Source organism: Chelmon rostratus, chromosome 3 (genome assembly GCF_017976325.1).
Source record: "Chelmon rostratus isolate fCheRos1 chromosome 3, fCheRos1.pri, whole genome shotgun sequence".
Lineage (NCBI taxonomy): Eukaryota > Metazoa > Chordata > Actinopteri > Chaetodontiformes > Chaetodontidae > Chelmon > Chelmon rostratus.
The window spans coordinates 7,275,528-7,303,224 of record NC_055660.1 but is presented as its reverse complement, the minus strand read 5'-3'; the positions used below and the strand labels follow the sequence as shown (position 1 = coordinate 7,303,224).

Here is a 27,697-nt window from a genome sequence, read left to right as displayed (position 1 = left end):
CAAAATGAAAAGAAACTAAAAACTCTAGTCTAACTGCATTTGGCGCTTGGCAGATGCGAAATTTTGGACCCTGAATTGCTGTGTGTTAATACAATTGTTTTTATTATTCATCGCGTTTCATTCGGTCTTCTTCTGTGATGTGTGTTAGTGTCGCGATTATGATGAAAACATGTTTTGTCTGTCATTGACTAACACAGTCAATATAAAAACAACAAAAACATGAAAGTAGTACAATAGTATATAGCACAACAGGTGTATAACAGTACAAAATAAAGTTATAAATCATAAAAAGCTCAGTGTTCACTGAGCTCTCACCATCTCTTTCTTACCTTATTTCACTCCACACAGTAAAACACACTACACAGGCTTTTTGATCCAGTATGCTTTGCCAGGTTCTTTGTGCCAGCGCTCCACACTCCTGGGAAAGGTTTCAAATCCTCTTCCGCTGCTGCTGTTTGATTTATCATCTGGCGTACAGCTCAAAACACTCCAGGATTCCTGGTTTACTGTGTTCAGTTATTTTATTGTAGCACCACCAAAAATGCAGTCGGCAGGAAGAAGCCAACGGTAAACATGGAATTTGGACCCCCTTCTGCATTCTAATAACAATCTGATGAAGCCGTTATGCTTAAACAGGCTATCCTGAAACAGCTAAAATAGAAAGACTTAACTGCAGCCATGCCATGTGTGGGCTGCAGTGTGTATTTCTTGGCTTTTTCATGTAACAGAGCACTCAGCCAGACTGCTAGAGGAGGTGCATCTCAACAGGCATCCTTTATGTCCTAAAATTTACATTTCTCTTCATTTGATCACCTATATCAATCCACTTAAATGTTCTGTATGTGTATATAAACAAAATGTTGCACATGCTAACATCAGGCCTCGGCTCTTTTGGTCCTTTTATGGTCTTTAGGTGGAGAGAACACCTAAGAAACATGTGGTCGAGGAGTTCGAGGAGTTTGACTACAGTGACCTCTATGATGACTTGTCTGTTTCCACGGTGACTGCAGGTCCTAATGTCACTGAGTATGAGGTGAGACTCAGCAGCATGAGCTCGACTTTTATTTCCTTTCTGCCCCTCTTTAATCATCTCTGTTTATGCTTGTCGCTCAGATTGTAGAGTACGAAGACTATGACAACACAACAGACTACTATCATGTGAATGAGTATGAATATGAAGAAGAATACGATGATCGCTATGGACCAGCTGAGAGAGAAGGGGATTACACTCTTAATGCACAGGTACCATCCAACCTCAATTTAGGAAATCAGTTATGCATGAACGAATTCTGTGTAGTGACTCGAAACTAACCCTCTGTGCCTCTTATTCATCTACATTAATGCTGTATATGTGCCCATATGCATCTCCTCTCATAGGATATACCAGAGAAAGGACAGAAAGGAGAGCCAGGCTATTTGGGGGCGGTGAGGAAAACACACAGATTGAAAAAACATACACAAACACGCATGATATTGGTCCTCAAAACACTGATTGAGACATGTCCACAGCATTGAGTATGAAAAAGTGTCAAGAAGCAGAAGAAAGGCATCGAATCAAATTTAATACTATTTACTTATGCTTGTTGTCCTGTGCAGGGTTAAAGGGTTGACCTGATATTTCCTGATTTAGAAATATAAGTGTTAAAATATAAGACAACTTTGTTGAAGTTTTGCAAACTTTTTTAAATGAAAAAAACATCTTGCAGAAAATCAGTTTACACTTCTCAACTTATGGTACTGAAGAAGGCAGAGACACAGCAGCCTCCATTTATACCAGGGTTACTTTCCCTTGTATTAGAACATTGTGGGCAGTCCACATCATTTTGTGGCAGTATTGGAATTTGAAATGAACTCAGTTATTTTAATTTGCAGAATAAACCAAACACTGACATTCCCGACTGACTATTTAATCCATTAAGAATTTCTCAATTGAATTTATTGTCATGCATTAAAATGGCACTTGTGTATTTCATACAATGAAAAAAACAAAACTCAGCTCTTCCTCTGCACTCAGAGAGGAAGCTAATTTCTGTTAAATTTCTTTAGGGAACACAGATTACAGGACCATATGGGCCTCCCGGACCTGAGGTGAGTAAATTTTACCTTAACCTTTTCTTCAGTATTTAGTAAAAATCACAACTGCAGTAACTTTTAATAAGGAAGTGGAATTCTATCAAACTCAGGTGGATTTTTGTGTTTTTTGTCTGTGTGTGCAGGGAGAGACAGGGCCTCCTGGAATCACAGGACCAGTAGGACCTCGAGGAGACCCCGGGGAGCTGGTGAGGACCGTCCTCTGTTTGCTGTGTGAGTGAGCACATGTTGACATCTCTCTATAACTGTCCTCCTTTTCCTCCTCAGGGCCCTCCAGGGCGACCAGGCCTTAATGGAGCTGATGGGATACCAGGTCCTCCAGGAAACATCATGCTCATACCGGTAACATGGAGGCACTTCTGTGTGGCCTGAGGCCTTATAAGCTGCAGTAGGAGCAGTTATTTGGTCCTGTTAACCCTTAGCGAAGCCCCAGGACAAATGGGAATGTTTAAATGTTGTAACTGAGAAGTGGGTTTGCTCAGTATTGTTTCAACCCTGATTCCAAAAAGGTTGGCATCCTGTGTAAAACATGAATAAAACAGAATGTGATCGTTTGCTAATCCTTGTTGACATCTACTCATTTGAAAACAGCACAACAAAAATATATTTAATGTTTTACCTCATCAGCAACACTTTTCAAACAAGTTGGGACAGGAGCAACAAAAGACTGGGAAAGTTGTGGAACGCTCCAAAAACACCTGTTTGGAACATTCCACAGGTAAACAGGTTGATTGGTAACAGGTGATAGCATCATGTTTGGGTATGAAAGAAGCATCCTGGAAAGGCTCAGTCGTTCACACGCCAGGATGGAGCGAGATTCACCACTTTGTGAACACACGATTGTACATAGGAGATTACTACACAGACTCACGAACACTTTGTAAAACTGTTCACAGTTCAATGGCAAATTATTGAATTCTGTCTTTATTTACGTTTTACACAGCATTTTGGGATTGTACATGAATTTGTTTGACTTTGCAAGTAAGACTATCACCTGCCCTTCATTTAATTCTCCAGAACTCATGTAAGACATGTGTTCTATATAGGTGTGAACCAGCATTCCAACCAAACAGCTCTTCACTGTGTTACTGGATGTGCTTATTTGCATATATTATGATGTTTGTGCCAAATCGGTCAGCTGTGGGCAGAAGGAATAATTTACTGATCTCTTACAAGCTTAATTTTAAAAATAGTTTTCATGCTCATCAAACCATTCTGAAACCCCTCATTAAGTGTATGGAACCACCTACATGTTCTGTTTCTCTTTAGTTTTTTTTTCTTGTAATTTAACCCATCTGAGCATTTTATTAGGACTTTAATAGCAGTTCTACTTATTGGCCACTGGGTGGGGTATTGAGTTCGCCTTAAAAGCATCTTGTGTACTTACTGTATGTTTGTGTGTGTTTGTGTGTGTGTGTGTGTGTGTGCAGTTCCAGTCAGGTGGTGATCCAAAGACAGGTACTGTGGTTTCTGCACAGGAGGCGCAGGCTCAGGCCATCCTGCAGCAGACAAAGGTACACAAACTTATGAAATACTACAGTCATATCTTCAAAGCACACACGCACAGAGCTGACATAGAGTAACTGCAGTTTGTGTGTGGCTGTCTGACTCCTTCCTCATCCTTCCTCCTCCTCTTCTAGCTGGCTATGAAGGGACCCCCAGGGCCAATGGGCCTCAGGGGAAGACCTGGACCACTGGTGAGTGAGATCACTTCCTTCATTTTGGTGTTTGGTGTGTATGTCGACTGCTCGATGTTCTCCCTGGGGAGGTGCAGGTGAAGGATGAAAAATCCGTTGGAGAACAGACTATGAGATGCAGTCCAATCATTAATGATTCTAATTTTTTTCATTAAGATTTTAAAAACACCTACTCAGCCTGGACATTGCTAAACTGGTTGTACCTCACAACACTGTGAAAACAGTGTCATCTTCAGTCAGTGCTGAGGAACAAAAACCAAGGCTCCAGAATACACATGTCGGATGTTATTACTCGAGGTTGCAAATAACCCTATTCACCTCCTGAACAGTGACAAAAATGTAGCTTCAGGAACTCCACAAAGCAAACGGAGTTCAATGGAGACCAAAGTAGAAGCCATGACAATAGCTGCATGTTTAGTTACAGGTCATTAAGTTTCTGAAGTGGAAAATATTGGGTAGATTCACGCAGTTCAAGACAGTGGATCCTAAAACAGACTTGTTTGGTCAGTTTAATGTTCTGAACTTTTCTTCCCAGGGTGGCCAAGGTCCCTCTGGGCTGAAGGGGACCAGGGGAGAGATGGGCCCAGCGGTGAGTCTCTGGTTGTCATGGCAACACATTCAGCATCTCACTCCTTTGCGTAACTCATTTGACAACCTGTCACTTGCTCTCTTTTGACCTGTTTCTCTCCAGGGTCCTCCAGGACAGCCAGGTATCCCGGGTCAGAACGGACGACTCGGGAAAAGGGTGAGACTATTTACTGCAGTCCTTTCTCAATAAATATCATCTTCTGTAATCTTCTGTCATTTACAGTATGCCAGTGAGGAATCTACCATGTCTGACTTGTTTATGTTTGTGTGTTTATAAGGGTCGATCGGGTGCAGATGGGGGCCGTGGTGCAATTGGAGAGGCTGGAGCAAAGGTGAAGAAGAATTGATATCGCAGTTCACCCACCAACTGCTCTGTAATCTTAAATATTCACTAATCCGTCCCTTTTTTCTCAGGGTGATAGAGGCTTTGATGGCTTGCCTGGTCTCCCTGGAAACAAAGGACATAAAGTGAGTCATATGGCTGAATGAGTGAGTGTGTTAAGAAGATAATTCATGATACTGACTTCCCACTTCTATGTGTATTTTCTCAGGGGGACAGGGGTAAGCCAGGCCCTGTAGGTCCTGCTGGAGAGCCAGGAGAAAAGGTGAGAGGTCACTGTTTGTGAGTGTGTGTGTGTGTGTGTGTGTGGGTGTTTCTGTATGTACAGGATATACTAATGTTTGTGTTTTTCGCAGGGCTCTGAGGGGCCACACGGGCCGAGAGGACAACCAGGTGATGCTGTACGTGTCGACACACAATCAAAACACAGAGTCTTTTAAATCCACTACAATTTAATTTAATGTGACATTAGTCTAAAACACAATTATATGTTTAACGCATAACTTATTTTTAGCTATGCCTAGTTGGTCAGAAAGTTAGTCGTGAGGCAATAGAGCAGCGAGTAGGAGATCAGATGCAGTCCATTGTTTTCAAGGAGTTAGCTTTGCCTAGCATGAGTGGACACAGGGAAGACAGCTAGCCTGCTTCTAGGCAGTTTGGTAGGCAGTTTTGTCCCTGGACAGAGTCAGGCCAGCTGTTTTACTTGTTTCCAGTGTTTATGCCAAAATAAACTAACTGGCTGCTGACTCTGGCCTTACTTTTAAATGTTGTAGCATTATAATTAAGATTTCCTTGCTCTTTACTCCTGTTATTCCACGATAACCCCTCAAAAAGTAAATGGATACAGAAATACAAAAGATACAGAAATGTCTTCTCATTAATCCAAAATACATGTACAATTCTGTTTAATTATGCCTATTATCCAACCAGCCATTAAAATATACAAACATATAATAGATACCCATGTGCTGTACTTATGTCTATACTTATATATATTAATATGATAGATTCCCTAACCTCTTACCATTACCCTGAAACACATCTTGCTCCAACCCTTTGAAGAAGTGAGGACTAGCCAGAACTTTCCAAAACTGTGCTCACTCTTAAGATCTAAAATTCAAATTTGGTCCTCACAGGATAGAAGTATAAATTCACGCACCCTCAATTGCATGCAATTATATTTCATTATGATTTATCCAACTGTGATGTGTATTTCAGGGTTCCAGAGGTCTGAATGGCCCCAGAGGACGCCCTGGTCCCCCAGGCCAGACTGTGAGTGTGAAATTTCCAATTTCAACTTTGTGTAACTGTCTGCACGCGTGCACACACACACACACACACTCACACAAAACATTTGCAGTCATAGACATTAATCTCTACCCTTGACAACAGTAAAAGACACTAGATACCAGTAATTACTATGCTGCTATCTCGCCTCAGTGTTCATCCATGCAGCTTAAATGAGGCTCTTCCTCACCACCAACATAAATACAGCTGAAGTGTCACGGTCAGATGATGCCATATGATAATGCCTCATCTTGATGTTACAGTGGTTCTTCATTTGTTAACATGATGTTACGTAATTCTTATCTCATCTGAGAAAATGAATGTCTCTGCCAAATACAACCTCACATCTCCAAACACCTCAAGCAATTTCTTTCTGGTTTACATAACCTACAGCATGTTTGCACTTGTAGAAACACACACTATCACTTGTAGCCATCAGATAAGGCACAGAAGAAGCACTTTCCGTTTAAAAAAAATACATATTTATGCTTGGTGTTGATTAATTAAGCATTAAGCACCTTAAGGAAGGAGATGGTAGAGCCAGACCCACTGGGGTGGTTGAGTTTCAGTTTTATTTATTTATTGTCCCAAAAGGCTCATGTGATGAGCCTAGGGAAAAATTAAAAATGAAAGATACTAAGCAGTGAACCGTCCTTTTATCTTTTCTTTAGTCAGACAGGAAAAGAAAATATGTTTTAGGAATAGAGGGTTAATGTGATTAAAAAGCCACAGCCAGAAAATAAACCCCGTTAAAAAGAATTAATATATGCACTCTACAGTTCAGTTTCCATACATTCTCCTCCAGTGTCCCATCATTTTGTATTAAAAAGCTTTTGTCCCTACCACTTATTGTCTTCCTCCCTCTTGTCACAGGGTATCCGAGGAATTGACGGGGTTCAAGGTTCAAAGGGAAACATAGTGAGTATAATAAAGGTAGTAGGTCATAGAGCCTGATAACAAAATGCTTCCCATGACATCACTTCCTGTTTGTGACAGGGACCCCCAGGAGACATCGGCGCACCTGGACAGCAAGGAAACCCTGGAATTGTGGTATGAGCAGTAAACAGACACTAACAAAAACCAACCAAGGTGTATAAATGCACACAAATACTAATGCTCCATCTCTCCCACAGGGTTTCCCTGGTCCTCAGGGGTTAGTAGGGCTGCCAGGAGAGAAGGTAAGACACTTGTAGTTAGATCTTTCACTTTGGGGTGAAGGAGTTGTGATCTGACCGACCTTTGTCTCATAGGGGCCTCAAGGGAAGAAAGGGATGCAGGGCTTACCTGGAAATGATGGCCCCCCAGTAAGTATTTGCATATTTGTACTCATGTCTTAATGAGATCATGCATTATCTAGTACCTAATTCTAACCTTAGCATCACAGCTACCTTACATGCTCAACTAACAATATTATCCTCTTGTTGATAGGGTCACCCTGGAAGAGAAGGAACTCCAGGTGAAAAAGGAATGCCGGTAAGTCAGTCGGACGCATGTATCTGTTGGTTTTTGTGCACAATGCATGCATGTTGTGTTGCTCAGCCGCTTTCCTGCCAAGTTCTCCAAACTCCCCGTAAATACCAGTTTGTTGCTGTTACACTTTTTTTTTTTTTTTTTTTTTGCAGATTAAACAAACATAATATAACATGGTATGGTATAACATGGATTAGTGAGTTTTAGAGATGCTGTAGGTGCATTTTGTTACCTTTCGACAGAGCCTGTGTAGCTGTTTTCCCATTTCCAGTCTTTGTGCTAGGCTGCAGGCCGTAGCATCATATTCAACACAGAGATATTAGAGTGGTAGGAATCTTCTCCTCTAACGGAGAGCCAGAAAATGAATGAACATATTTCATAAAATGTCAAACTGTTTGTTTAATGTCTGTGTGCATCTGTAGGGTCCTCTAGGAGTGCAGGGGCCTGTTGGATACCCTGGACAACGAGGAGTTAAGGTAGGAAATGCAAATGCTAAATGCTCCTGCTATTGTATAAAATTGTTGTTTTACTGAACCTCAGGCTTTAACATCCCCTGATGAATTTCATGGCCTTCCATTGATTAAGGATTCATTTAATAAATAGGAGAATTATGCGTTTGTCAATCTGAAAATAAGGCTGTGTTTTGTTGTGCCAGAAAAGTCAACTTTTTCTCCAGCACAAAAGTTCATAATGTTCTCCAAGACATGGTTCTGACTGCCAACAGTCAGGTTTAATGGCGAAGCATGCAATCACTTTGATATGCTTGCCACCTCATGAAGATGTCATGAACAGCCAGTGACATTATATCATGTGTTTTCTGTTTTCTTGTTGATTTCCACTTTGTTTTTTCTCCACTGTTAAACAGGGAGCAGATGGAATCAGAGGATTAAAGGGAAGCAAAGGCGAAAAGGTGAGACAGACAGAAAGAGTCTGTGCATAATCAGGATGTTTTGTTGTCTGAAAATATCACATTACGTACACAGATCAACTACAGTATGCATGCCTGTTTTCAACAGCATCTGTGCTTTATGTTATCTGTTAAACTGGATTTTCCCTCTCCTCAAATTCATCCTGTCTGCAGGGAGAGGACGGTTTCCCAGGAGCTAAAGGGGAGATGGGAGCGAAGGGGGACATTGGAGACAACGGAGCTCCAGGTGGCCGAGGAGAAGATGGCCCTGAGGGGCCCAAAGGCCAGATGGGTCCTCAAGGAGAAGCTGGCCCTGCTGGTACTTCTGGAGAGAAGGTACATAGCTAAGTTATCAAGTAGAATGCTAATCAGGATTGATCAGAAAATATCAGTAAAATTGTTAAATGAAAGTGCAATATAAACTTCACAATGAGCTAAAAGTGACGCTGTCTCTCTTTTTTAGGGAAAACTGGGAGTTCCTGGGCTGCCAGGATATCCAGGACGACAGGGTCCAAAGGTGAAATAAATAAAATAATCAATGATTAATGTCAACAGATATAGTAGAGATAATTCATACAAAGTGAATGCATGTTCCTTCCCTCATCCCCAGGGTTCTGATGGATTTCCTGGTGCACTGGGAACTGGAGGAGAGAAAGGCAAGAAAGTGAGTAGAGGGTTTAAAATAATGATGATTTTATGTCAAGAAGTCAGACTTTTCTATTAATGTCCTGTCTTTTGTGGTTTTACCCAGGGTCCTCCAGGGCAACCAGGAGGTGCAGGCCAGAGGGGTCCAAATGTGAGTGCTGTGTCCTTCTAACTATCTCTTTGGTGGAACTAACAACTCATAAACATTTGAAACATGACAGAGGACTCCAAATAGACATGTTTGGAACTAGCTTAAAAGTAATAATACCGTATGTCAGTGTTGGGTTTAAACTTGTTTCCATTTCCCTCGAAAAACGCCCAAAAAAATCAGGGATTGCAGGTTTAAACAATTTGAACAATGAATAATTTTCAATACTTTTCACAGTTTGCCTAAGATATATTGTTGATATTAGCATTCATCATTGTTATGTTACCTTAAAATCACAGTGTTGCAGATCTCTGCGTCATCTCTGTGTTCGCTGAACCAGTAACGTACTAAGTCTCTGAAAGTTCACTGTATAGTGAGTCACTTCCTGCTCAACTGGACACCTCCTGTCTCAGGTCAGTTACAGCTCATGGCGGCCGTGGGTTTGCTCTCACTCGTGTTTCTTCTACGACAGGGTGCTCGAGGTGCCAGAGGGGCAAAAGGGCCTACAGGGAAATCAGGAGAAAAGGTCAGCTGACTCTGCTCTCAGCCAATAGTAACACCCCGTCAGTCATTGTTAATGGGTGAATTCATCTCCACTTTTTGCTACGCTTCACCAGTTTCTATCCATCAGCCCCTCTATGTTCCTCCTCCCTCTTACATTTTCATAGGGTGCTTCAGGACATGATGGGCCCCCAGGATCTCCTGGAGAGAGGGTAAGAAAAATATTGTTGATACCAGTTATTGATTGGTTAACTAGTTAACTCATCGCCTGTTTTATTGGATGGTTACATTTTATTTAGGGACCTCAAGGGCCGCAAGGAAGGAATGGAGAGCCAGGACCAAAAGGATCAAGCGTGAGTTGTGACAAAACACACTTTCACTCATACACACACACACACACACACACACACACACATTAGAATTGATTCATTAGTCATAACATTTATTTGTAATTGTGTGTATCAGGATAAAGATTTACTTTCCTCCACCCAATCTTAAATTTTTGGACCAATTAAATTAAAAATACAACATTTGCATATCACGCTTGCAAATAAACACTGTTGTTATACAGCTAAAGATAATTTCTCAGGTGAAGAAGTATACTTCTTTCCCACTCGTAAAAACTCTGCTGCATTGTACAGAAGAGGACTGTGCCCTTTTCACCAGTTCATCCATCTTCCATTGCTCTTTTTTTCAGATCACTTTTAGAGTTTTTAAAAAATATATATTCTTTTTCTTTTTAGTTAATATAGAAAAAAAACAAAAACAAACGAAGTCTAGGTCAACCTAAAATCTCAATGTTATGCACAGAGAAAAAAAATCAAACAGCAATATTCCATCTGTTCCATTCTCATCAAAATGTTATCTCAGGATCACCTGGAGGGAATTTCTTTACATTTGGCACAAACATCCTCTTGAACTCCTGATGGTCAAAGGTCACTGCAATCACACAAAACACATTTTTGATCATAACTCAAGAATTCATACTTAAGAAACACAAATGTCTCATAGAATGAAGTGATGACATTTTATATCCAAAAGGTCAAAGGTCAACTTCACTGTGACATCATAATGTTGCGCAAAAACACTTTCCTGGCCATTATTCAACACTAGAACTCAGGAACAGAAGGAGAGATTATGACCATATTTCGCATTTGTTCAGATAATGAATTGGTGGCACTAATCTTGGGCATCCACCTTGAAACTGTGGTGATTTTATAGATTGCATATTTGAAGCATTGTAATCCACCACACGCTCATTGTTTCTGCTGATAATGAGCTTCAGGTGATTGTTGTTGTGCCATGTGATGAAGCTTTCAATCAGTAAATCAGAATTACGCTTCATACCTTTTATTAAATCCCTTCATAGTCTTCACTACATATATTAAATGAGATAATATCTGGACAGATATAAATGTAAACTGCATCTTGACTGGTTGGTAGAGGCATACGACCACGAGACAGTAGTTCCATTTATTTTATGTTGGTGGCAGTGATATTTTGTTGTGGTGCTAATATTTCATAATGTTTCAGGTGTCGTACTTTGTCATTTTCTGATAAAAATGTATTCTGACTGAGACTCACATGCTGCTATGAATCATCTACAGTGGCCTGCAGGGGACCGTTCCTGCATTCATATTTGAATATTTGACAGCTCAGTGAATCAAATGCTAGCAGGGTGAAATGTAATGATGGTACTCCTACATATTCAGACTATTTTTAACTTCATCTTTAACTTTACAGGCATTACATGGACTTTGGGTCAGTTTTTATCCCATTAATATCACACTGTGGTCTTGGCGTGTGTGTGTGTGTGTGTGTGGTTCTATATGCATGCACGTGTGTCTGTAGGGTCCTGCTGGGAAAGATGGACTTCCAGGTCACCCAGGTCAAAGAGGAGAGCCGGTGAGTGAGGTCAAATTTCATAACAGGTGATCAGTTCCTACACGTTTTCTTTGAGAAATGGTCTTCAACACACACACACACACACAGACTCTTACACACACACATACACACACACACCAGAATTTGTTTTCTCACCCTCTTCTTTTGTGACTGCAGGGATTCCAAGGGAAGACAGGACCTCCAGGGCCCATAGGTGTTGTCGGGCCACAGGTGAGCTCAATAATGTGAATCAGTTCTGTTATGTAATATTTATCCTGCCTTGTGCTTCATGTCTGAATTGCTGTAACTGACCCAATCACTTGTGGGTGTTTCAGGGCAAATCAGGTGAACCTGGTCCAACAGGGGACCGCGGTCACCCAGGGGCACCAGGTGTACCCGGAGAGCATGGTTTACCTGGGGCTGCTGGGAAGGAAGGTGGAAAGGTGGGTCCATACAGTCGCTTGTTCACAAACAGTGATCATCATCATAGAGTCGTCATTTGTGTTTAAATTGTACAATGTTTTTAGTTTTTGTTTATTTGGTTCTCAGGGCGATCCAGGTTTACCTGGGACATCTGGGAAGAATGGTCCTGCAGGACTGAAAGGGTTCAGAGGGAGCAGAGGGGCCCCTGGAATCATGGTAACACACCTTAATATGCATACACCACATTCCCTGCAAATTACTTGATTCATTAATCTTCAAGCTGATATAAGCTACGTAGTACAAATAATGTGTAATCTTTCCAGGGACCTCCTGGTCTAAAAGGAGGATCAGGGCCTACTGGATCCCCAGGAGCCATAGTGAGTTCACATCTCTTTTGTTACTACAGTTCGTGTTCAGGATGCCCTCTGAATCTGTCCAGTGAGACCATGATCAACTAATTTCCACCGTTTAAATTCACATGAAAGATTGACTTTTTTAAAACTGTTTTGTGATGTGTTATAATTTAAAACAATATCAAATTGACTTCAGCAGTTTTTATACATCCATTGTCTCAGTACTTTTAATTATCAAGACGTTAAAGGACCAACATGTCCTGTCTGTAGGGGCCGACAGGTGAGAGGGGCCCTCCAGGACCAGCAGGGGCCATTGGACAGCCTGGCCGTGGTGGACCAATCGGAGGACCTGGACCAATGGGAGAGAAGGGCGAGCCTGTAATTGCATCTAACTTTTTTTAATTTCCTATTCACTGGCTCTTTCATTATGTCTTCCCTTTAGACTTCATTCACTGCATTGACGCTTTTTAATGCTTTTGACACATGACGTAAAAATTCAGAATCCGTACTGATCAAAAGAAAACCACAAATATCATGGATCAGTTTTTAAATGTCAGTGTTTGTGTATTTAGCTGTAATGCAGAATAACATGTTGAATGTCTTTGCATTTCAGGGAGAGAAGGGTCCGTTTGGACCAGCAGGTCAGGATGGAGATCAGGGACCTGTCGGGATGCCTGGGGCTACAGGCTCTGCAGGACCTCCAGGAGATGATGGGGATAAGGTAAACCGTGTGTGTCTGTGAGTCAGGGAGAAAGTGTATGTGTTTGTGCTGTGGCTGTAAATTGTGTTTTCTTTGTGTGTGTGTGTGTGTCCACAGGGAGAGCAGGGAGCACCTGGGCAGAAAGGCAGCAAAGGAGACAAAGGGGAAGCAGTGAGTCTGGAGCTGGAGAACTACATCAATATGAACCATACTCTATAACCAGAGTAGATCTGATTACGTCTGAGTGTCTCTCTCTCTCTCTCTCACCACAGGGTCCCCCAGGCCCCACTGGCACTCAAGGGCTAGTTGGTCAGCCAGGACTTCCTGTGAGTCTGTTTTCCTGTTTGTATTCTCTTTATCTTTGCTCAGTCCCATCAAATCACACTGTAGCACAAATATGATGAGAAGTCTATGCCCCCAAAAGTCCCACAAATTACATTTTTAAGTCATAAACACACTCATTCCTCACTCTCCTGTGTGCTCCAGGGTGTAGATGGACTGGTGGGTCCCCGGGGCCAGCAGGGCATGTATGGTCCTAAAGGAGACGAGGGACTCCGTGGCTTCAAGGGCTCTAAAGGACCAATAGGATTACAGGTGAGATTTGTACAGCAGTCAGGGCGCAGATCATTGAAGCGATGTCTTCTGAATAGATAGTGAACTTGGAGCTCTTCGCTTTAATCCTCTAATCCTCTGTGTTTTTTTCAAGGGCATGCCCGGCCTGCCAGGAGAGAAGGGTGAGAGTGGACATGTGGGACTAATGGTAAGCTTATATCCTCTTTAAAGATCTGTGTCTTGTTGACATTTTTCTTTCATTTATGCAAATTTCTAAACTGATGCTATGTCTCCCACATTATACACCTGGTTTTAGGGTCCTCCTGGTCAACAAGGTCCCACTGGTTCTCAAGGACCTGTTGGGGGACAGGTAAGTCTCACAGTAATATTTATGCGTCCTCGTTTAGTCGAGCACTTGTTTTGAATTCTGAAGAAATACTGTGATGTCCTCTGTGTTTTGCAGGGTCCACCTGGTCGACCTGGGATGATAGGGCAGCCAGGTGTTGTTGGAGAGAAGGTAAAGTAACTGACAGTAACACGTTTTGCATTCATAATGTTTTAAACAAACAAGTCGTCTCTTTCTGGATTTCTGACATTTCCTCCCTCTGTCTCTCTAAGGGGGAAGATGGTGAGGCAGGTGACCCTGGTCCAGTTGGTTTTCCAGGAAAGATAGTGAGTTTGTCTGCTTTATTTTGCAGGTTGGAGGGGGATGCATGTTTTGATCAAAGGCTTCTTTAAACTTGCTCCCACTGCCTTCAGTTTTTTAAGCTTCTCTTGCTCTCCTCCTCCTCCACAGCCCTCTTAATCGCTCTCTCTGCTTTTTTTTTTTTTACCACAGGGCGAAAAAGGAGACCAGGGGGAGAAGGGAGATACGGGCCCTCCAGGAGCAGCCGGTCCTCCAGGAGCCAGGGGCCCCCCAGGAGATGACGGAGCCAAGGGCAACGCTGTGAGAAACAGTCATTTCAAAAACCACTCTTCAATACTGTACTGTTTTATACTGCACGATACAAGACACAGAGCACTGTAAAACACTTTTAACCTACATTATACTGCACACTGCAGTGTAATACAGTTTTCCTTACTATAACATACTTAACTGTGCACTGCCCTAGAAAGTACAGTGACTACATATTTAGTTAAAATTGAGTTAAGAGCCATGGAAATGTATGAACTCTGGAAGCTGCTGATGCACTTTCTGCACTCTCTACCACAGAGACATAATCAGCTAAACAGCTGAAGAAAGAGACCTATACCTAGCTGTTGAGATAGCCTCTGCTAGCCTCAGCTAAAGCTAAAACTAAATCAAATAGATTCTTTCCTGGCTGTTATCTGTAAGAGAAAAATATTCATCTTACAAACCGACTTGGTAATTCAGTTTGGGTTAACTAACTACTTTTGGCTGTAGCTTAATCCACCAGTGATGGGGAAAATAACCCAGTTAAACTCCTGCTAACATTTGCCATCTTAGCAGCTCTCACTTACTGCCATCTCAGTTTTGGAATAGTGAAATCCATACAATTTGATGGTTAGATTACCTTTGAATTACAAATTTAAACATTAAATTGCATATTGCTCGTCTGTATTGATTCTAATATAACTATAGTGCATCCAATCGTCCATGGTCAGACAGACACAGAGAAAAACAAAGACTGACTATAATTTATGGACTCTAAATAATCCATATGAAGTTTATTTTTCTACATCAAAGCTGCACAAGTGGACAAGAAAGCTGAAAAAAACAGATTTTGTTCACAGATACTGCAACTTCCTTGAGCATTATCTAAGGCTTTTCTCGGTATTATGAGGGCTCTGTGGCAATGAGTTTTTAAGTAAAGTAATCAGCCTAAAAAAGACATAAAGGAAGGCAGTTCAACCTTTTTATCTGTCACACAGTTGGTCTCAACTTCGCTGCTTCTATGGTTACAGCTGCCTGCCTTTTGCAGGGCAGTACCTGATTCCATGCTGCACGGTACATTATAATGCCATACTAGCTCAAGCTCTCTGTCTTTCTCTCTCTCCTCAGGGTCCTATAGGTCTAACTGGGGACCTCGGACAGCAGGGAGAGGCTGGACCCAATGTGAGTGCCTGTTCATCTTTAGTTCAAATTATTTTGCCAGTTATGGAAACACCAGGCTAACAAAAAAGATCTTCCTGGAATAAAGAAAAAAGTTTCACACGTACTCATGTAAGAAATGGTACCTTTACCTCTGGAAATTGAGGTTCCCCATGTACAGCTACTTTAAAAAGAATTGAAGTTTAAAATTCCTGTGTTATTTTGGTTGTCTGAAGGTAAAGAATTGAGTTGACAATTGAAAGATGTGATTTTTAAGATTTATGGAAAATTCATGCCAGAAAAGACAGAGTACCTCTTCATGACAGGCTGTTTCATTGTTATAACTTGGAGCTTTTTAATTTTTTTCTTTTTGAATTTGTGGAACTCCACTCTGTTTTATTACTCTCCTATAATATGTCTCATAACTGTATCAGCATGAGCACATCACTATAAATTCGTGTTTCATAAAGACATCTTCAACTCATTTTCTGGAGCAAAAGAAGTGTAGTTTTTTCCTCTGCCCACTATTTTTGTTTCGTCATCAGGGTGTGGACGGCCTGCCTGGGGCTAAAGGAGACACAGGAGACCCTGGGAAATCTGTGAGCTCCTCCTTTTTACATCACACATCATGACATGCATGACAGTTCATAACCATGAAATATGCTGTCATCTTGCCATGCAGTGACCGCCCATATAATAGTGTCTTTATATCTGTCAGGGACCACCAGGAGCAGCAGGAGAACCTGGACCATCTGGATCCCCTGGCCGAAGGGTTTGTGTGTTTTTGTGTTCATGTGCCTGCATGCCCCTCTGATGCACTCACGAGCCTCATTTTCTGTCTCCTGTTTGATTAAGTAAAACATTAAACCCTCCTCCCTGATAGGATGAGGTTGAGGGTATTTTTGTTAATGCATTCTCACAGTGTGTGTGTTTGTGCATCAGTGCATCTGTCTGACAGATTCAGGTTAAAATGTTTTAAAATGCTGTTCTTCAGGGCCACCTGGGAAAACCAGGGAAGGAAGGAAAGGCAGGCCTGAAGGGAGCCAAGGTGAGAGTTAGAAACAATTCTTTGAATAACAACATCTCAACACTCACAGCTTCTAAAGGTCACCCTGGTCTTTGTCCATTTCAGGGTGCTCCCGGTTTGGAGGGACCCATAGGCAAGACAGGGCCCGTCGGTGCTCAGGGACACCCTGGGAAGTCTGGTCCTCAAGGTTTAAGAGGGATCCCCGGCCCTGCGGTAAGTCTGAAAGCGAAAAGTGAAGCAGTGGAAGTGGAGCATAAAAAAGATGCAGGTTCAGTTATTTCTGTCTGTCTGTCTTTCTCTCAGGGTGAGCAGGGTTTAAATGGACCACCTGGCCAGGCAGGGCCCCCAGGTCCCATGGTAAGATGACTCATCAAATCAAGAGCATAAAAACTACTTTTTCAAATGACATTAATGGAGATTTTATTGACAGTTTATGGACACTATGATCAAAACACTCACATTTCACATCCTTAGCTGTTAAAGTAGGGGAGGTGTAGGGGTCAGAGTGGTAAATTAATTTGTTTTTTTATCCATTCATCACACGGTAAGTTGCGTTTGACCTCATCATAACCCATCTTCTCAGGGTCCACCGGGATTACCAGGGCTAAAGGGGGACCATGGAAAGAAGGGAGACAAGGTGTGTGCATACTGTTCACACATAAACACTGACTCTGACCTTGACTTGACCTTGACCTTGAACTAATTTCTGACATCTCTGCAGGGTCACGGCGGTCTCATAGGTCTGATAGGGCCACCAGGAGACATTGGAGAGAAGGGAGACAGGGGGCTGCCAGGAAACCAGGGACTACCAGGTCCAAAAGGAGATGAGGTACACACAAGCCTGAATTACCAGCCATTTGCACCGTTATGTCTTTGTAGCTATATGCAAAATTCAGTTGGATACATACAGTGGTTTTATACTTATGGTTCAGTATGCCTCTTGTTTTTAGCTGGTTGTCTGCTTTTAATGTCTATTGCTCTGTCTCTTACTTTTTTTTCTTTTCTTTTGTGAAGCACTCTATGACATAAATTCTTTAAAGGAGCTATATGAATAAACGTATTATTATCATTATTATTAATGTTGTTGTTTGGAGTATGACAAGGACAGGTGGCCAATTCTCACATGGTGAACCGTTAAAGGCTTCAGATACTGTTGAAAAAGTTAACTCTGATTCACAAAAAGCACAATGTACGGAGTGGACAATACTAGGAGTAACAAGGAGAACGGGGGTCAGTAGAGGCTCCTAGTAGAGCTCTTCATGCGAACCCCCAGCAGCTTAATCCATACTTAAAGAATAAAGCCGTATTGTATATTTTTATAATTGCCATCACATCCTGTGAAAAGATTTAAAAAACAACAATGTATTTTGTATTAGGTGCCTCCAGCAGGCCCACTTACTTCAGTTTTGTTTCTTTCACTTTATATATCAGGGTCCAATCGGTCCAGCAGGTCCCAACGGCCCCCCTGGCCCCACAGGTCTGTCGGTGAGTACTCAAGATAATATTGACAGTACATGTGTAAATATATATTATTGTCATTTCTTTTGGGATCACTGGTACACTGCTCATCTTACCTTTAACTCTTTACCTCTCTCATAGGGTGCTATTGGTCCAAAGGGCTCTAAAGGAAACCAGGTAACTGTGGTGCTCATTGTTATATTAGATTAAATCGTCAGTAATATGATGTTGGGGCCTCATACCCCTCTACCACTCTAAATTGATCCCTTTGCACTCTGTGTATTAGGGTCCAATCGGTCCCAGAGGAGACATTGGGCCTGCAGGACCTCCAGGACCACCAGTGAGTTCTGCTTACTGAGATTTAGTACATCCAACATCCATACAACTCTCAGTAACTTACAATTAACAGTAAAGACTTTGCGTATGTTTCCTGTGATCCTCACTATCCACTTCTCACCTCTCCTCTGCTCTCCTCAGGGACTACCAGCAGCTGGGATGTCCCCTCTGCCAGAGCGAGGACGGAGAAGGAGAACCCACACTTTGGTGGATGGTGCTGCAATTGAAGAGGAGGAGGAGGAAGGGGAGGCGGTCGATGGAGGAGAGGAGGAATGGATGCAGAGGGACCAGGCGGAGCAGGACGGTTGGATGAAGGAGAAGGAAGGCCAAGGCATGGAGGAAGTGTTTGCGTCTCTGTCGTCTATGAAAGTGGAGGTGGAGGGTCTGCGTAACCCACAAGGGACGTACCACAGCCCCGCCCGCACCTGCAAGGAGCTCTGGCTCCTCCACCCAGAGCTCCCCGATGGTACTTTATCAGTTTGCGTCTCAGGTCATTTGTTTATCACAGCTGCCTGTCTGCACGCCGAGACTCATTTTATCTGTTTTCTGTGTGTCTGCTTCTCTGCTTAATATCATCTGTGCCTTTGTGATGTTTCTCTGTTTGGTGTTTTTGTTGTTGACAGTGATATGAACCTCATGTTTTTTTGACCCCTCTATACTCCTCTCCCTTTTTCTGTCTCTCTCCAGGTGAATACTGGATAGATCCCAACCAGGGTTGCCATAGAGACTCCTTCAAGGTGTTTTGTAACTTCACTGCACAAGGAGAGACATGTCTGTACCCTGACAAGAAGTTCCAGTCGGTTAGTTTTCATGCAGAAACACACACACACACACACACACACATACACTCTTACCCTTTTTTTGAGCATTTGATAAATTGTTCAGAGCAAACAGCCTTTGCCAAAAGCTTAATGACTTCTCAGAAAGAGATTAAATATTATTTTGGGGGGGTTTTTTTGCCATCAGGTGAAGCTAGCAGCCTGGAAGGGGGAAAAGCCTGGCACCTGGTACAGCAAATTCAGGAAAGGAAAACAGGTATAGTGTGATGATTATGCATGCTATCAATGTGCGCCAATGTGTGTTTTCATGCAACACTTCGTAGAAAGGGACTTTAAATGTGAAATTGTTTAATCTAAGTATAAACACTGCTGCAAATGTGAAACATATTGGGTTGAATGCTAATTAGCAGCGTTTGTCAGCTATAAAAAGACACTCAGCATTTTAATAGTAAGTTTTCAAAGCAACATTTAGAACACTTGGCAGGCACTGTTTTTCAAAGTGTCTTACAACAGTGCTCAGTTTTTATGATGAAGAACAAACCATAAAATTAACTGAAGTTAGAGAGTTGGAAGAATTCAGATTATATCAGTGATAAACAGACCATAAGGAACTGTGCTTCTGACTTCCATTTGGCAAAAGTCATACTTTGCCCTGTTCTAGAACAGACAACCTTGCTGACTGAAGTGATTAATGAAAAGGGGTGCATTGATCACCACAGCAGAGGTTGACCCTCGGTGGTTGTGCATCCAGCTAGGTCAGGTATTCTGAGGAACAAAATTGGCTGCTCGAAGATATCCAATGAGGGTTCTTGTCCTTGTCGCTGCACTACAAAAGAGAAAGAAGAGTTACAGTGCTTGATAGGTGAGGGACACAAACTACCAAAATAAAAGCTGCTACTTATTATGGCCAGTAAGACACAATAAAGGGCTGTCAGTTCCCACCAGAACAGGCAACATGTTACAGAGTGGAGACTCTGCATTCTGCAGTCCTTATCTCTCCTAGAGCTTAGACCACTACTGAGGAGCACACAAAATACACTTAATGAGCTCTGGAGTTCTGTTTGAAGACGACTCCAGGCCAGGAGTACGTAGATCAGAAATATGTTGCTCCAGTAAAGGGACTTAGGTGACCTGGAGGAAGACAGGTGCTGGTCTGTTCTGAGGTATATAAGTTTTAGTCACGATTGTGATCTTGAAAAACCAGCCCTCATAAAGAAACTGCATCAACATAGAGGAACAGTGATGATTAATGTTCACTGATTTTGGTGATATATCAACTTTGTGACAACTTTGTAACTCTAGTGACACCAACAGGTTGACATTTCGGGACAAACAGTCATGTTCCTGTCAAGCGAGTGTGTATGAGGCAGCAAGGAAAAGGACACAAATACAGACAACCGGGCAGGCGAGAACTATTCAGTGACTTATTGGTAAAAGGATGGTACATAAGCTTACAGACATGGGTAGCGAGTCTGAACAGAAGCAATCCACAGATTAACAGGACTGCAAAGGGTTCAGATGGCTAGAGGGCATGAAGCAACACCGAAAATCTGACATTTCATTGGGGAGAAAGGTGACCAGGATTAATGGGGAAAGGTCAAGGACATCTGGTGGACAGGTGGAGGATGGCAGTAAAGTTTAATAGAGATACAGCAGCCTGAATGTGGCTGAAAGGGACAAAGAGACAGAATGGGCACAAATAAACACAACTGAGAATACTGTTGTGACAGTTTGCCTCAGGATAAATTGTGATAACATTGGGTCAAAGTCACAGCATCATAAATCCATACACGCCTAGACCAGTGCACCCCAGGTGTTTATCTGAATTGAATGTTTTTCATTGGTTACCATGATGTTGGGATTACGTGATGAATTTTGGGCTCTAATTTTAACCATGTTATCTTGATTAAGACCTGGTAGAGTCGAAATGTTGGCTGATTACTGTAATGACACTTTTAGAGATAATCCGGTGTTTTCCATTTCTGAATCTGTTTTCCTGGTTTAATGATAGGGTTGAATTTGCACAATTTTCAATGTTCACAGCTACCTTTCTGTGTACTTCGCGCACGTTTTTGTGTGTGATTTTGGTGTTCTCCTCCAGTTTTCCTACACTGGGGTGGATGGTGTTCCAGTCCACGTGGTCCAATTGACCTTCCTGCAGCTGCTGAGCGCCACAGCCAAGCAGACCTTCACCTACCACTGCCTCAACTCTGCTGCTTGGCTGCACGCCGCCACCTACAGCCACGAACACGCACTGCGCTTCAGAGGCAGCAACGGCGAGGAGCTTACACATGAGAACACACATTACATCAGTGCGCTGTATGACGGGTGTCAGGTGAGTGACACAGATATGCATTCGAATGTGAACATAAATCACACGTTTGTTTTCTGATTGATTGTGTTTCTTTGCTGCAGACACGCTCAGGACAAGAGAGGACAGTGTTGGAATTTGACGCTCCGCTGTCCAACACGCTCCCTCTCTTTGACGTGGCTGTGCCAGATTTTGGGAAGGGGAACCAGAAATTTGGTTTCCAAGTCGGCCCGGTCTGCTACAACGGCTAACCAAGCCGGGGGAGATTACACCAGGAGTAATTTAATAGGAAAAAGAGCCATGGACACTTTTTACATGCAGGGAGGAAACTACATTCGAGACTTAACATATTTATAAGTTGATTTACCTACAACAGTGTTCCTTCAAATAACCATTCTTTTGTACAGGCATTCACTCATACACTCCTGAATTCATACATCATCTTATTCATCTCATACAACTGACTCAGATATCATGTTTTCAAGTTAGTAAATGCATTGACTGTCAAGCATTTCCTCAGTTACGGACATTTCTCATTTCATTCCTCCTTTGAAGGAGTAAGTGGTGCTCTCACAGTTTGATCCATGCCTGTTCATGCATCTATTGATCTATGCACTCTATTCCCATCTATACATAATCGTACACAAACACGATCAGTGAATCCTCTTCAAAAATGCAAAACCACCATTTTTCAGCAACGTTCAACCACCATGTTGTTCTGTGTTATCATCAAACCTCAATTTGTTGTGTTTTTTTGTTTGTTGTTGTTATATTGTTGTTATAATTATCTGTTATGTGATGTATATTGGAGTGTAATTCATCACGGTGCTATTATGTAGCTCCCTGCGGAGTACATTTCTTTGTAAAAGGGAACGGGGGCAGTGCATTTTTTTTAATATTGTGAAGCTGTGTTCTATATTTTTTCAACATAACAAAGCAAACTGTGGTATTTGATTGCCTCAAGGTCTTTCTATGCATAGTTGTGTGGGGAAGTGACTGAGTAACATATTTTAATAAAAGTACATAATGTACATTTAAGTTAATTCGATGAGATTTAGTGTTATTGAATGCCTTTTTTGAAGCAAAGCCAACAGAGAAAAGGTTTGAAGAACAGAAAGATGAACCTTTGCTGCATTCCAACCAGGAATTCCCTCATCAGGTCTGCACTTTGATCCGTTTTTCCTTGTATTCATACTGCACTTGTATTACTATGGTCACAGGGTGCTTGGTGACTACATACAGTATAATGAAAGTCAATTAAAAGGTATTTTTAAAAATGGTGATGTCAGTCAGTTGACACTTTGCCATGAAATTTGGTATAAACATTCATGATCTGCACAGGATGAAGCATATTGAATTAAGTGATCCCCTTTTTCTTTGGTGTCAACATGAGGTTGATGTATTTTAGTCAAATGTCTCAACAACAGCAGCATAGATTGTCAATGACTATGGTGCAGATGTTCATGGTGTGGATTAATGACTTCCCTGAATTGTACTAACTGAACACTTTTCATCATGCAGCATGATGTTTAAGTTTTAATTTGTCCAAGAGCCGGGTTTATGACCCAAAACCATAAACCCAAATGAAATTCCCATTTAGTGCTAGCAAATGTTAGCATGCTAACATGCTAAAGTAGGATGGTGAACATGGTTGACGTTACAGTTACTAAACATCAGTATGTTGGCATTGTCACTGTGAGCTTGTTAGCATTTAGTTCAAAGCACTTAAGCACAGCCTCACAGAGCCTTTATGGCTATTGATTAGACTTAGATCTGCATTTCGTCCATTATTTCCACTACTCGTGCAATGTGTTTGATGCTTGATGGCCATATATAATGCATGTCAATTCTTAAAAGGGCTTCACTCAAAGTAGAGTGATATGACAAGGTCAGGAAAAATAGGTTGGCGCCAATCCATTTAATGCCTTGTAATTGATGAGTAAAATCTTAAATTATATTTTTAAAGCAGCTGGAAGCTAGTGGAGGTATAATAAAATGCATGAATTGTGCTCTGAGTTGCAGTTAAAAGGCCAGAAACTGCATTTTGAACCAACTCCAACAGAATTTGGGCAGTTTAAATTGTGAGGATGGAAAGCTGACTTTGGCTTGGCAGGAAGCCAGGTGTTCCCTTAACTTCAACTATAAGTGAATTGTATTTAAGATGGTTGTGTGTGTGTGTGTACAATGTGTTAACATTAGTATTCTGTTGTTAGCAAGGCTTTTGTGCAAACACCATCCATATTCTCTGTGGCTGCCTTCCATCATCCATCACTTTCTGTTGACCCTTATCTCTCTCCAGTCTCTCTTCTTTAATCTTTTCCCTGCTCTGCTCTCTGTCCTGACATCTGCAGTACATCTAACAGAAACGGGGCCATTTCCAATGATGCTGAAACTTTAATGAGGTGAAACAGATGAGATCCGCTCATCCAGGAGTGTTTAGCCGCTAATTTTCATCCATGAAATATTGATGGCGTGACATGAAAGTCAGTTACATCGTGGTTAACAGGGTTGCGACCTTGTCAGCTTAACACTGGTTCAGCAGTGTTTAACATTTTATATCTTTTCAGTCAGTGTACTGAAGATACATGTCAGTGTCCACATGGATAACATGACAGCCAGGAGAAAGGTAAAAATGAGAAGTTTTATCTCTTAATTTGTTTTAACCCACTAACAGTTGACGGTGAGGCTAATGATTCCAATGCCTGTAGTCCGTTTGCTGGCTCAAAATTCGGCCAGGAGTGAAATATCTCTACCAGAATTGGACGGGAAAACACGGTGCTGATATTTATGGTCCTGAGAGGTTAAATTAATAATGTTCCCGATTCTCTGACTTCAACCAGGCTCCAACAGTAGGTTAAAATTTCATGCTAACATGTCCTATGCCAACGATTAGCTTATAGCTAAACTAGCTAACTAAGAAAGATGCTTGCAGTAGCAGTTAGCTTTAAGCACAGCTTAGCTTAACTTTTGATTGAAACACTCATACTGGCTATTTGATTATATTTTGAAGTTTATTCAAAATAATGTAAAATAGTTTATAGTTTAGTAGTTTAAATAGTTTTCTAGTTTAGTTCTGTTTAGTAAATCCTACTTATATTTGAAATCTTAAAGTAGCCTGCATGATTGTTAAAAATATGCCAATAATCGTATCATTATGAAATAATACTACTGTAAACAATATGACGTTAAATGTAAATACAGCTGATAATGTAGGCTAAAGCTACAGCTAAAACTTGCAAAACTCCTAAGTCCAGGCAATAGAGAACTGAGCCTGTAGGTGAGTCTAAACTGTCCACTTAACAGAGATTAAACCGTTTTAATTTGTGTAACAACATGACCATTACAAGTGGTTTTGTTCTTTAAGTAGTTTCATTTTGCAGTGTCTAATTAATGTGCAGCCTAAGGGGGGCTTGCATGAACATACCTTTTAGTCATGTTTTCACCCTCTTATACATCAATTAATCATTGCTGACAAATACTTCAGAATCTCTTGCCTGTTCTTTTAATTTATTTATCTTTGTCGTATTTCATTTGGGCAGGGTATTGTAGGGACTGTTTTGTAGTGACTCTCAAGAACTGAGAGCTGGCATTAAATGCATAAAATGGGGTATTGTAGATTTGTTTATATTCCTCAAATGCATTAAAAAAAATATTTGGGATTGGTTCCGAAACTCAGATATTCCATCAGTACTATGAAAAAATTTAAGGCTGCAACCAATTTTGACTGTCAGTTAACCTGCTGAACCTTTGATGTGTAAAATGTTAGAAAATAGTGAAATTGCCCATCACAATTTCTTGCCAATAGTCTATGCATTAAAGTACATTGAAAAATGATTTAAACCATTGATCTTTTGTTACTATAGGTTCAGATCAATTTTTTGTTGTCGTTGTTGTTTCACCTTAAAAGAGGTTGAAATAATACTCAGCCATATCGATATGGTGCAACACTGCACTCTAAACAAACTGAAACTGGTTCTACAATGGGACTTCATCAACTTTGATAATACTTCATTTGTACAGTACCTTTCATACAAGAATTGCAGCTCAAAGCGCTTAAAAAAATAAATCACATGCACCAAGTGCTCTGCATTAATACAAGACATGGAATTAACATAAAACGGGTAGAAAATTCATATCCCCAATGATCGACAGTGCTATCTCACATGCAATCTGTCACTCACAAGTGCACCCACACACCAGTTAAAGTGTAACCCACTGCCTGTGTTGACGTAACAGATAATCATCCTTTTCTCCAACTCCTCCTTCCCTACACCCCCTCTTTCACCTTCTCTGTGACAGTTGTCCTCTGCAGTTGGCGCCTGAGTGGCTCTCCTCAGCATGCAGCCAACACTAGGACTGTGTTCTTCTTCCACAGCCGGAGGGGATTCAGTCGCTCCCGTTCGGCCACAACAGTAGTCCACAGCCCCGAGGCTAACTAAGGGAGGTGTACAGTTCCCAAAGGTACCTGAACTAGACGTCGGACCTTCTTCTAAGTGCTCTGCGGGGTCACAGTGTGTGTTTTGTTTTTTATGCCTGCGGTTAGCCAAACCTGGGTCAAGACTGGGGAGGCCTGAAGGAGGTGGTGATGGGTCCACCTGAAGTCCTGTGGGTGCTGCAGCTGCTGTTAACTGTCTGTTCATGTAAGGTAAGAAGACACTGTGTCCACACCTGCAACTTTTAATCTCTGTGTTAGAATATGGAGTGTGTCAGACAAGCCAGTTTTCCAACTTTACATCAGATGTCTAGAGATAAAGTGGATGGAGACTTTATAAACTTGTCCTATGATGAGATGAAGTCCGCTCTTTTTATCTAATTTTTAACTCTATTTGTGTTGGACTTCAAAGCATGAAAAAGTGAAGTTTAGGGTTGTAATACACACTTTGGCAAATAGTGTAGCACTTTTTCTTGGCTCTTTCAATTCCCACATTTAAAGCATGCATCTGTTTGCATGTGAAGCGTATTCGTATCTCCCATAACACACATCTTGTTGAAAATTACATTCGCTTTCACCATGGATCTCTCTGAGCCTTTCTACACTGTGTCCAAAGAAATGAAATGCTTGATGGATCAACGGCATAAAAAGGACTAGATAAATATAATATTTGCTGCCAGAGGAGTTCTTGCCAGCATCTTCAGAGCCTTCCTTTACTCCTAAAACACTTTTATTATTAGAAATTTATTTTACTGCATTTTGTACTCAGAAATATCACTTTCATCTTTATCTTTTATTGTGACTTTTGATGTGCCTTCTTTTGGCTCATTCATTATTTTAGGTTTCAGTCTTGTTCTTTCTTGTTTTATCTGTTATGTATTTTGCAACTTTGCAACTTTCAGATGAAAGTTCCTACAAATGCAAAGACAGAGCTACTTGAGTCTGTGGCCATAAATACCCTGAAGGTGTGTCACACCCCTCATTTGTCGTGTTGCTGCTATTGTACCCCTCCATTTCCCCGACAACTGTGTTACCCCTAAGTGCTGCTGATTGAAATATTCATGTTAGTTCATCGTATTCGCTAAAGGCCGTTTTATGTATAATACATGTGTATCCTGGGGGCTCTTTACTGAGACAAGAAAGCATGAGCATGTAACCGCTGATGAGAACAAAGGCAATAAAACATTTAGCGTTGGTTAGTTAAATTGTCGACACATAATCGCTTCAGCCGTGAACCACAGAATAGCTGTGTTCTTTTGTAGTTGCACTGCAGTAAATGGATGCTCATCTTGTACCATAGTACCATGAGAAGCGCTCTCACACAGTCAGCTATTAACACTAATCTTCTCTGGGGGGTCTTCGACACCCCCGACCCTCTTAAACAGCTCATAAGTAATTCTTATGATTGTTTCATCAGCTTGATACTTCATAATTTTCCCTAATTTTCTGAAAAATGCATTGATGTTGAACTTCACAAGTATGCAACGGAAAATTACTCCTGTTTGATGTCTGTAGCAGTAAAACAAGGCTAAATAGCAGCAGCACGACCTCTCCGAATGACATGAATGACTTTAGCAAATAGGCCATGCTATAGCCCATATGGCATATAAATGAAATGAAATATTTCCTTATTTCGTGTATTAACATTTTATGGTCATTTCCATATTTTGTCACCTTCATCAAAGTGCAGGCCCAGTTTGTCTCAACGGGAAAGT

The 27,697-nt window shown here is 41.4% G+C and overlaps 1 protein-coding gene across 1 annotated transcript in view; it reads left to right on the top strand.

Annotated features, from left to right (window-relative positions):
- Positions 1 to 22,769, top strand: part of LOC121604712 (collagen alpha-1(XI) chain-like) — a 38,135-nt gene extending 15,366 nt beyond the window's left edge. Inside the window, exons 7-66 of the mRNA XM_041934289.1 lie at positions 914 to 1,033; positions 1,114 to 1,242; positions 1,378 to 1,425; positions 2,047 to 2,088; positions 2,217 to 2,279; positions 2,359 to 2,433; positions 3,522 to 3,605; positions 3,732 to 3,788; positions 4,324 to 4,377; positions 4,480 to 4,533; positions 4,655 to 4,708; positions 4,791 to 4,844; positions 4,928 to 4,981; positions 5,073 to 5,117; positions 5,935 to 5,988; positions 6,877 to 6,921; positions 7,000 to 7,053; positions 7,137 to 7,181; positions 7,254 to 7,307; positions 7,432 to 7,476; positions 7,896 to 7,949; positions 8,339 to 8,383; positions 8,555 to 8,716; positions 8,844 to 8,897; positions 8,991 to 9,044; positions 9,132 to 9,176; positions 9,646 to 9,699; positions 9,842 to 9,886; positions 9,974 to 10,027; positions 11,526 to 11,579; positions 11,736 to 11,789; positions 11,894 to 12,001; positions 12,108 to 12,197; positions 12,305 to 12,358; positions 12,605 to 12,712; positions 12,948 to 13,055; positions 13,152 to 13,205; positions 13,307 to 13,360; positions 13,521 to 13,628; positions 13,741 to 13,794; positions 13,903 to 13,956; positions 14,050 to 14,103; positions 14,205 to 14,258; positions 14,425 to 14,532; positions 15,610 to 15,663; positions 16,185 to 16,238; positions 16,358 to 16,411; positions 16,634 to 16,687; positions 16,772 to 16,879; positions 16,970 to 17,023; positions 17,250 to 17,303; positions 17,388 to 17,495; positions 18,098 to 18,151; positions 18,266 to 18,301; positions 18,411 to 18,464; positions 18,602 to 18,926; positions 19,148 to 19,260; positions 19,427 to 19,495; positions 21,341 to 21,574; positions 21,655 to 22,769. Coding sequence (XP_041790223.1) covers positions 914 to 1,033; positions 1,114 to 1,242; positions 1,378 to 1,425; positions 2,047 to 2,088; positions 2,217 to 2,279; positions 2,359 to 2,433; positions 3,522 to 3,605; positions 3,732 to 3,788; positions 4,324 to 4,377; positions 4,480 to 4,533; positions 4,655 to 4,708; positions 4,791 to 4,844; positions 4,928 to 4,981; positions 5,073 to 5,117; positions 5,935 to 5,988; positions 6,877 to 6,921; positions 7,000 to 7,053; positions 7,137 to 7,181; positions 7,254 to 7,307; positions 7,432 to 7,476; positions 7,896 to 7,949; positions 8,339 to 8,383; positions 8,555 to 8,716; positions 8,844 to 8,897; positions 8,991 to 9,044; positions 9,132 to 9,176; positions 9,646 to 9,699; positions 9,842 to 9,886; positions 9,974 to 10,027; positions 11,526 to 11,579; positions 11,736 to 11,789; positions 11,894 to 12,001; positions 12,108 to 12,197; positions 12,305 to 12,358; positions 12,605 to 12,712; positions 12,948 to 13,055; positions 13,152 to 13,205; positions 13,307 to 13,360; positions 13,521 to 13,628; positions 13,741 to 13,794; positions 13,903 to 13,956; positions 14,050 to 14,103; positions 14,205 to 14,258; positions 14,425 to 14,532; positions 15,610 to 15,663; positions 16,185 to 16,238; positions 16,358 to 16,411; positions 16,634 to 16,687; positions 16,772 to 16,879; positions 16,970 to 17,023; positions 17,250 to 17,303; positions 17,388 to 17,495; positions 18,098 to 18,151; positions 18,266 to 18,301; positions 18,411 to 18,464; positions 18,602 to 18,926; positions 19,148 to 19,260; positions 19,427 to 19,495; positions 21,341 to 21,574; positions 21,655 to 21,801 — 4,485 coding nt within the window. The 3' untranslated portion in view covers positions 21,802 to 22,769. The remainder of the gene's footprint in view (positions 1 to 913; positions 1,034 to 1,113; positions 1,243 to 1,377; positions 1,426 to 2,046; positions 2,089 to 2,216; positions 2,280 to 2,358; positions 2,434 to 3,521; positions 3,606 to 3,731; positions 3,789 to 4,323; positions 4,378 to 4,479; positions 4,534 to 4,654; positions 4,709 to 4,790; positions 4,845 to 4,927; positions 4,982 to 5,072; positions 5,118 to 5,934; positions 5,989 to 6,876; positions 6,922 to 6,999; positions 7,054 to 7,136; positions 7,182 to 7,253; positions 7,308 to 7,431; positions 7,477 to 7,895; positions 7,950 to 8,338; positions 8,384 to 8,554; positions 8,717 to 8,843; positions 8,898 to 8,990; positions 9,045 to 9,131; positions 9,177 to 9,645; positions 9,700 to 9,841; positions 9,887 to 9,973; positions 10,028 to 11,525; positions 11,580 to 11,735; positions 11,790 to 11,893; positions 12,002 to 12,107; positions 12,198 to 12,304; positions 12,359 to 12,604; positions 12,713 to 12,947; positions 13,056 to 13,151; positions 13,206 to 13,306; positions 13,361 to 13,520; positions 13,629 to 13,740; positions 13,795 to 13,902; positions 13,957 to 14,049; positions 14,104 to 14,204; positions 14,259 to 14,424; positions 14,533 to 15,609; positions 15,664 to 16,184; positions 16,239 to 16,357; positions 16,412 to 16,633; positions 16,688 to 16,771; positions 16,880 to 16,969; positions 17,024 to 17,249; positions 17,304 to 17,387; positions 17,496 to 18,097; positions 18,152 to 18,265; positions 18,302 to 18,410; positions 18,465 to 18,601; positions 18,927 to 19,147; positions 19,261 to 19,426; positions 19,496 to 21,340; positions 21,575 to 21,654) is intronic.
- The last annotated feature ends 4,928 nt before the right edge of the window (positions 22,770 to 27,697 follow it).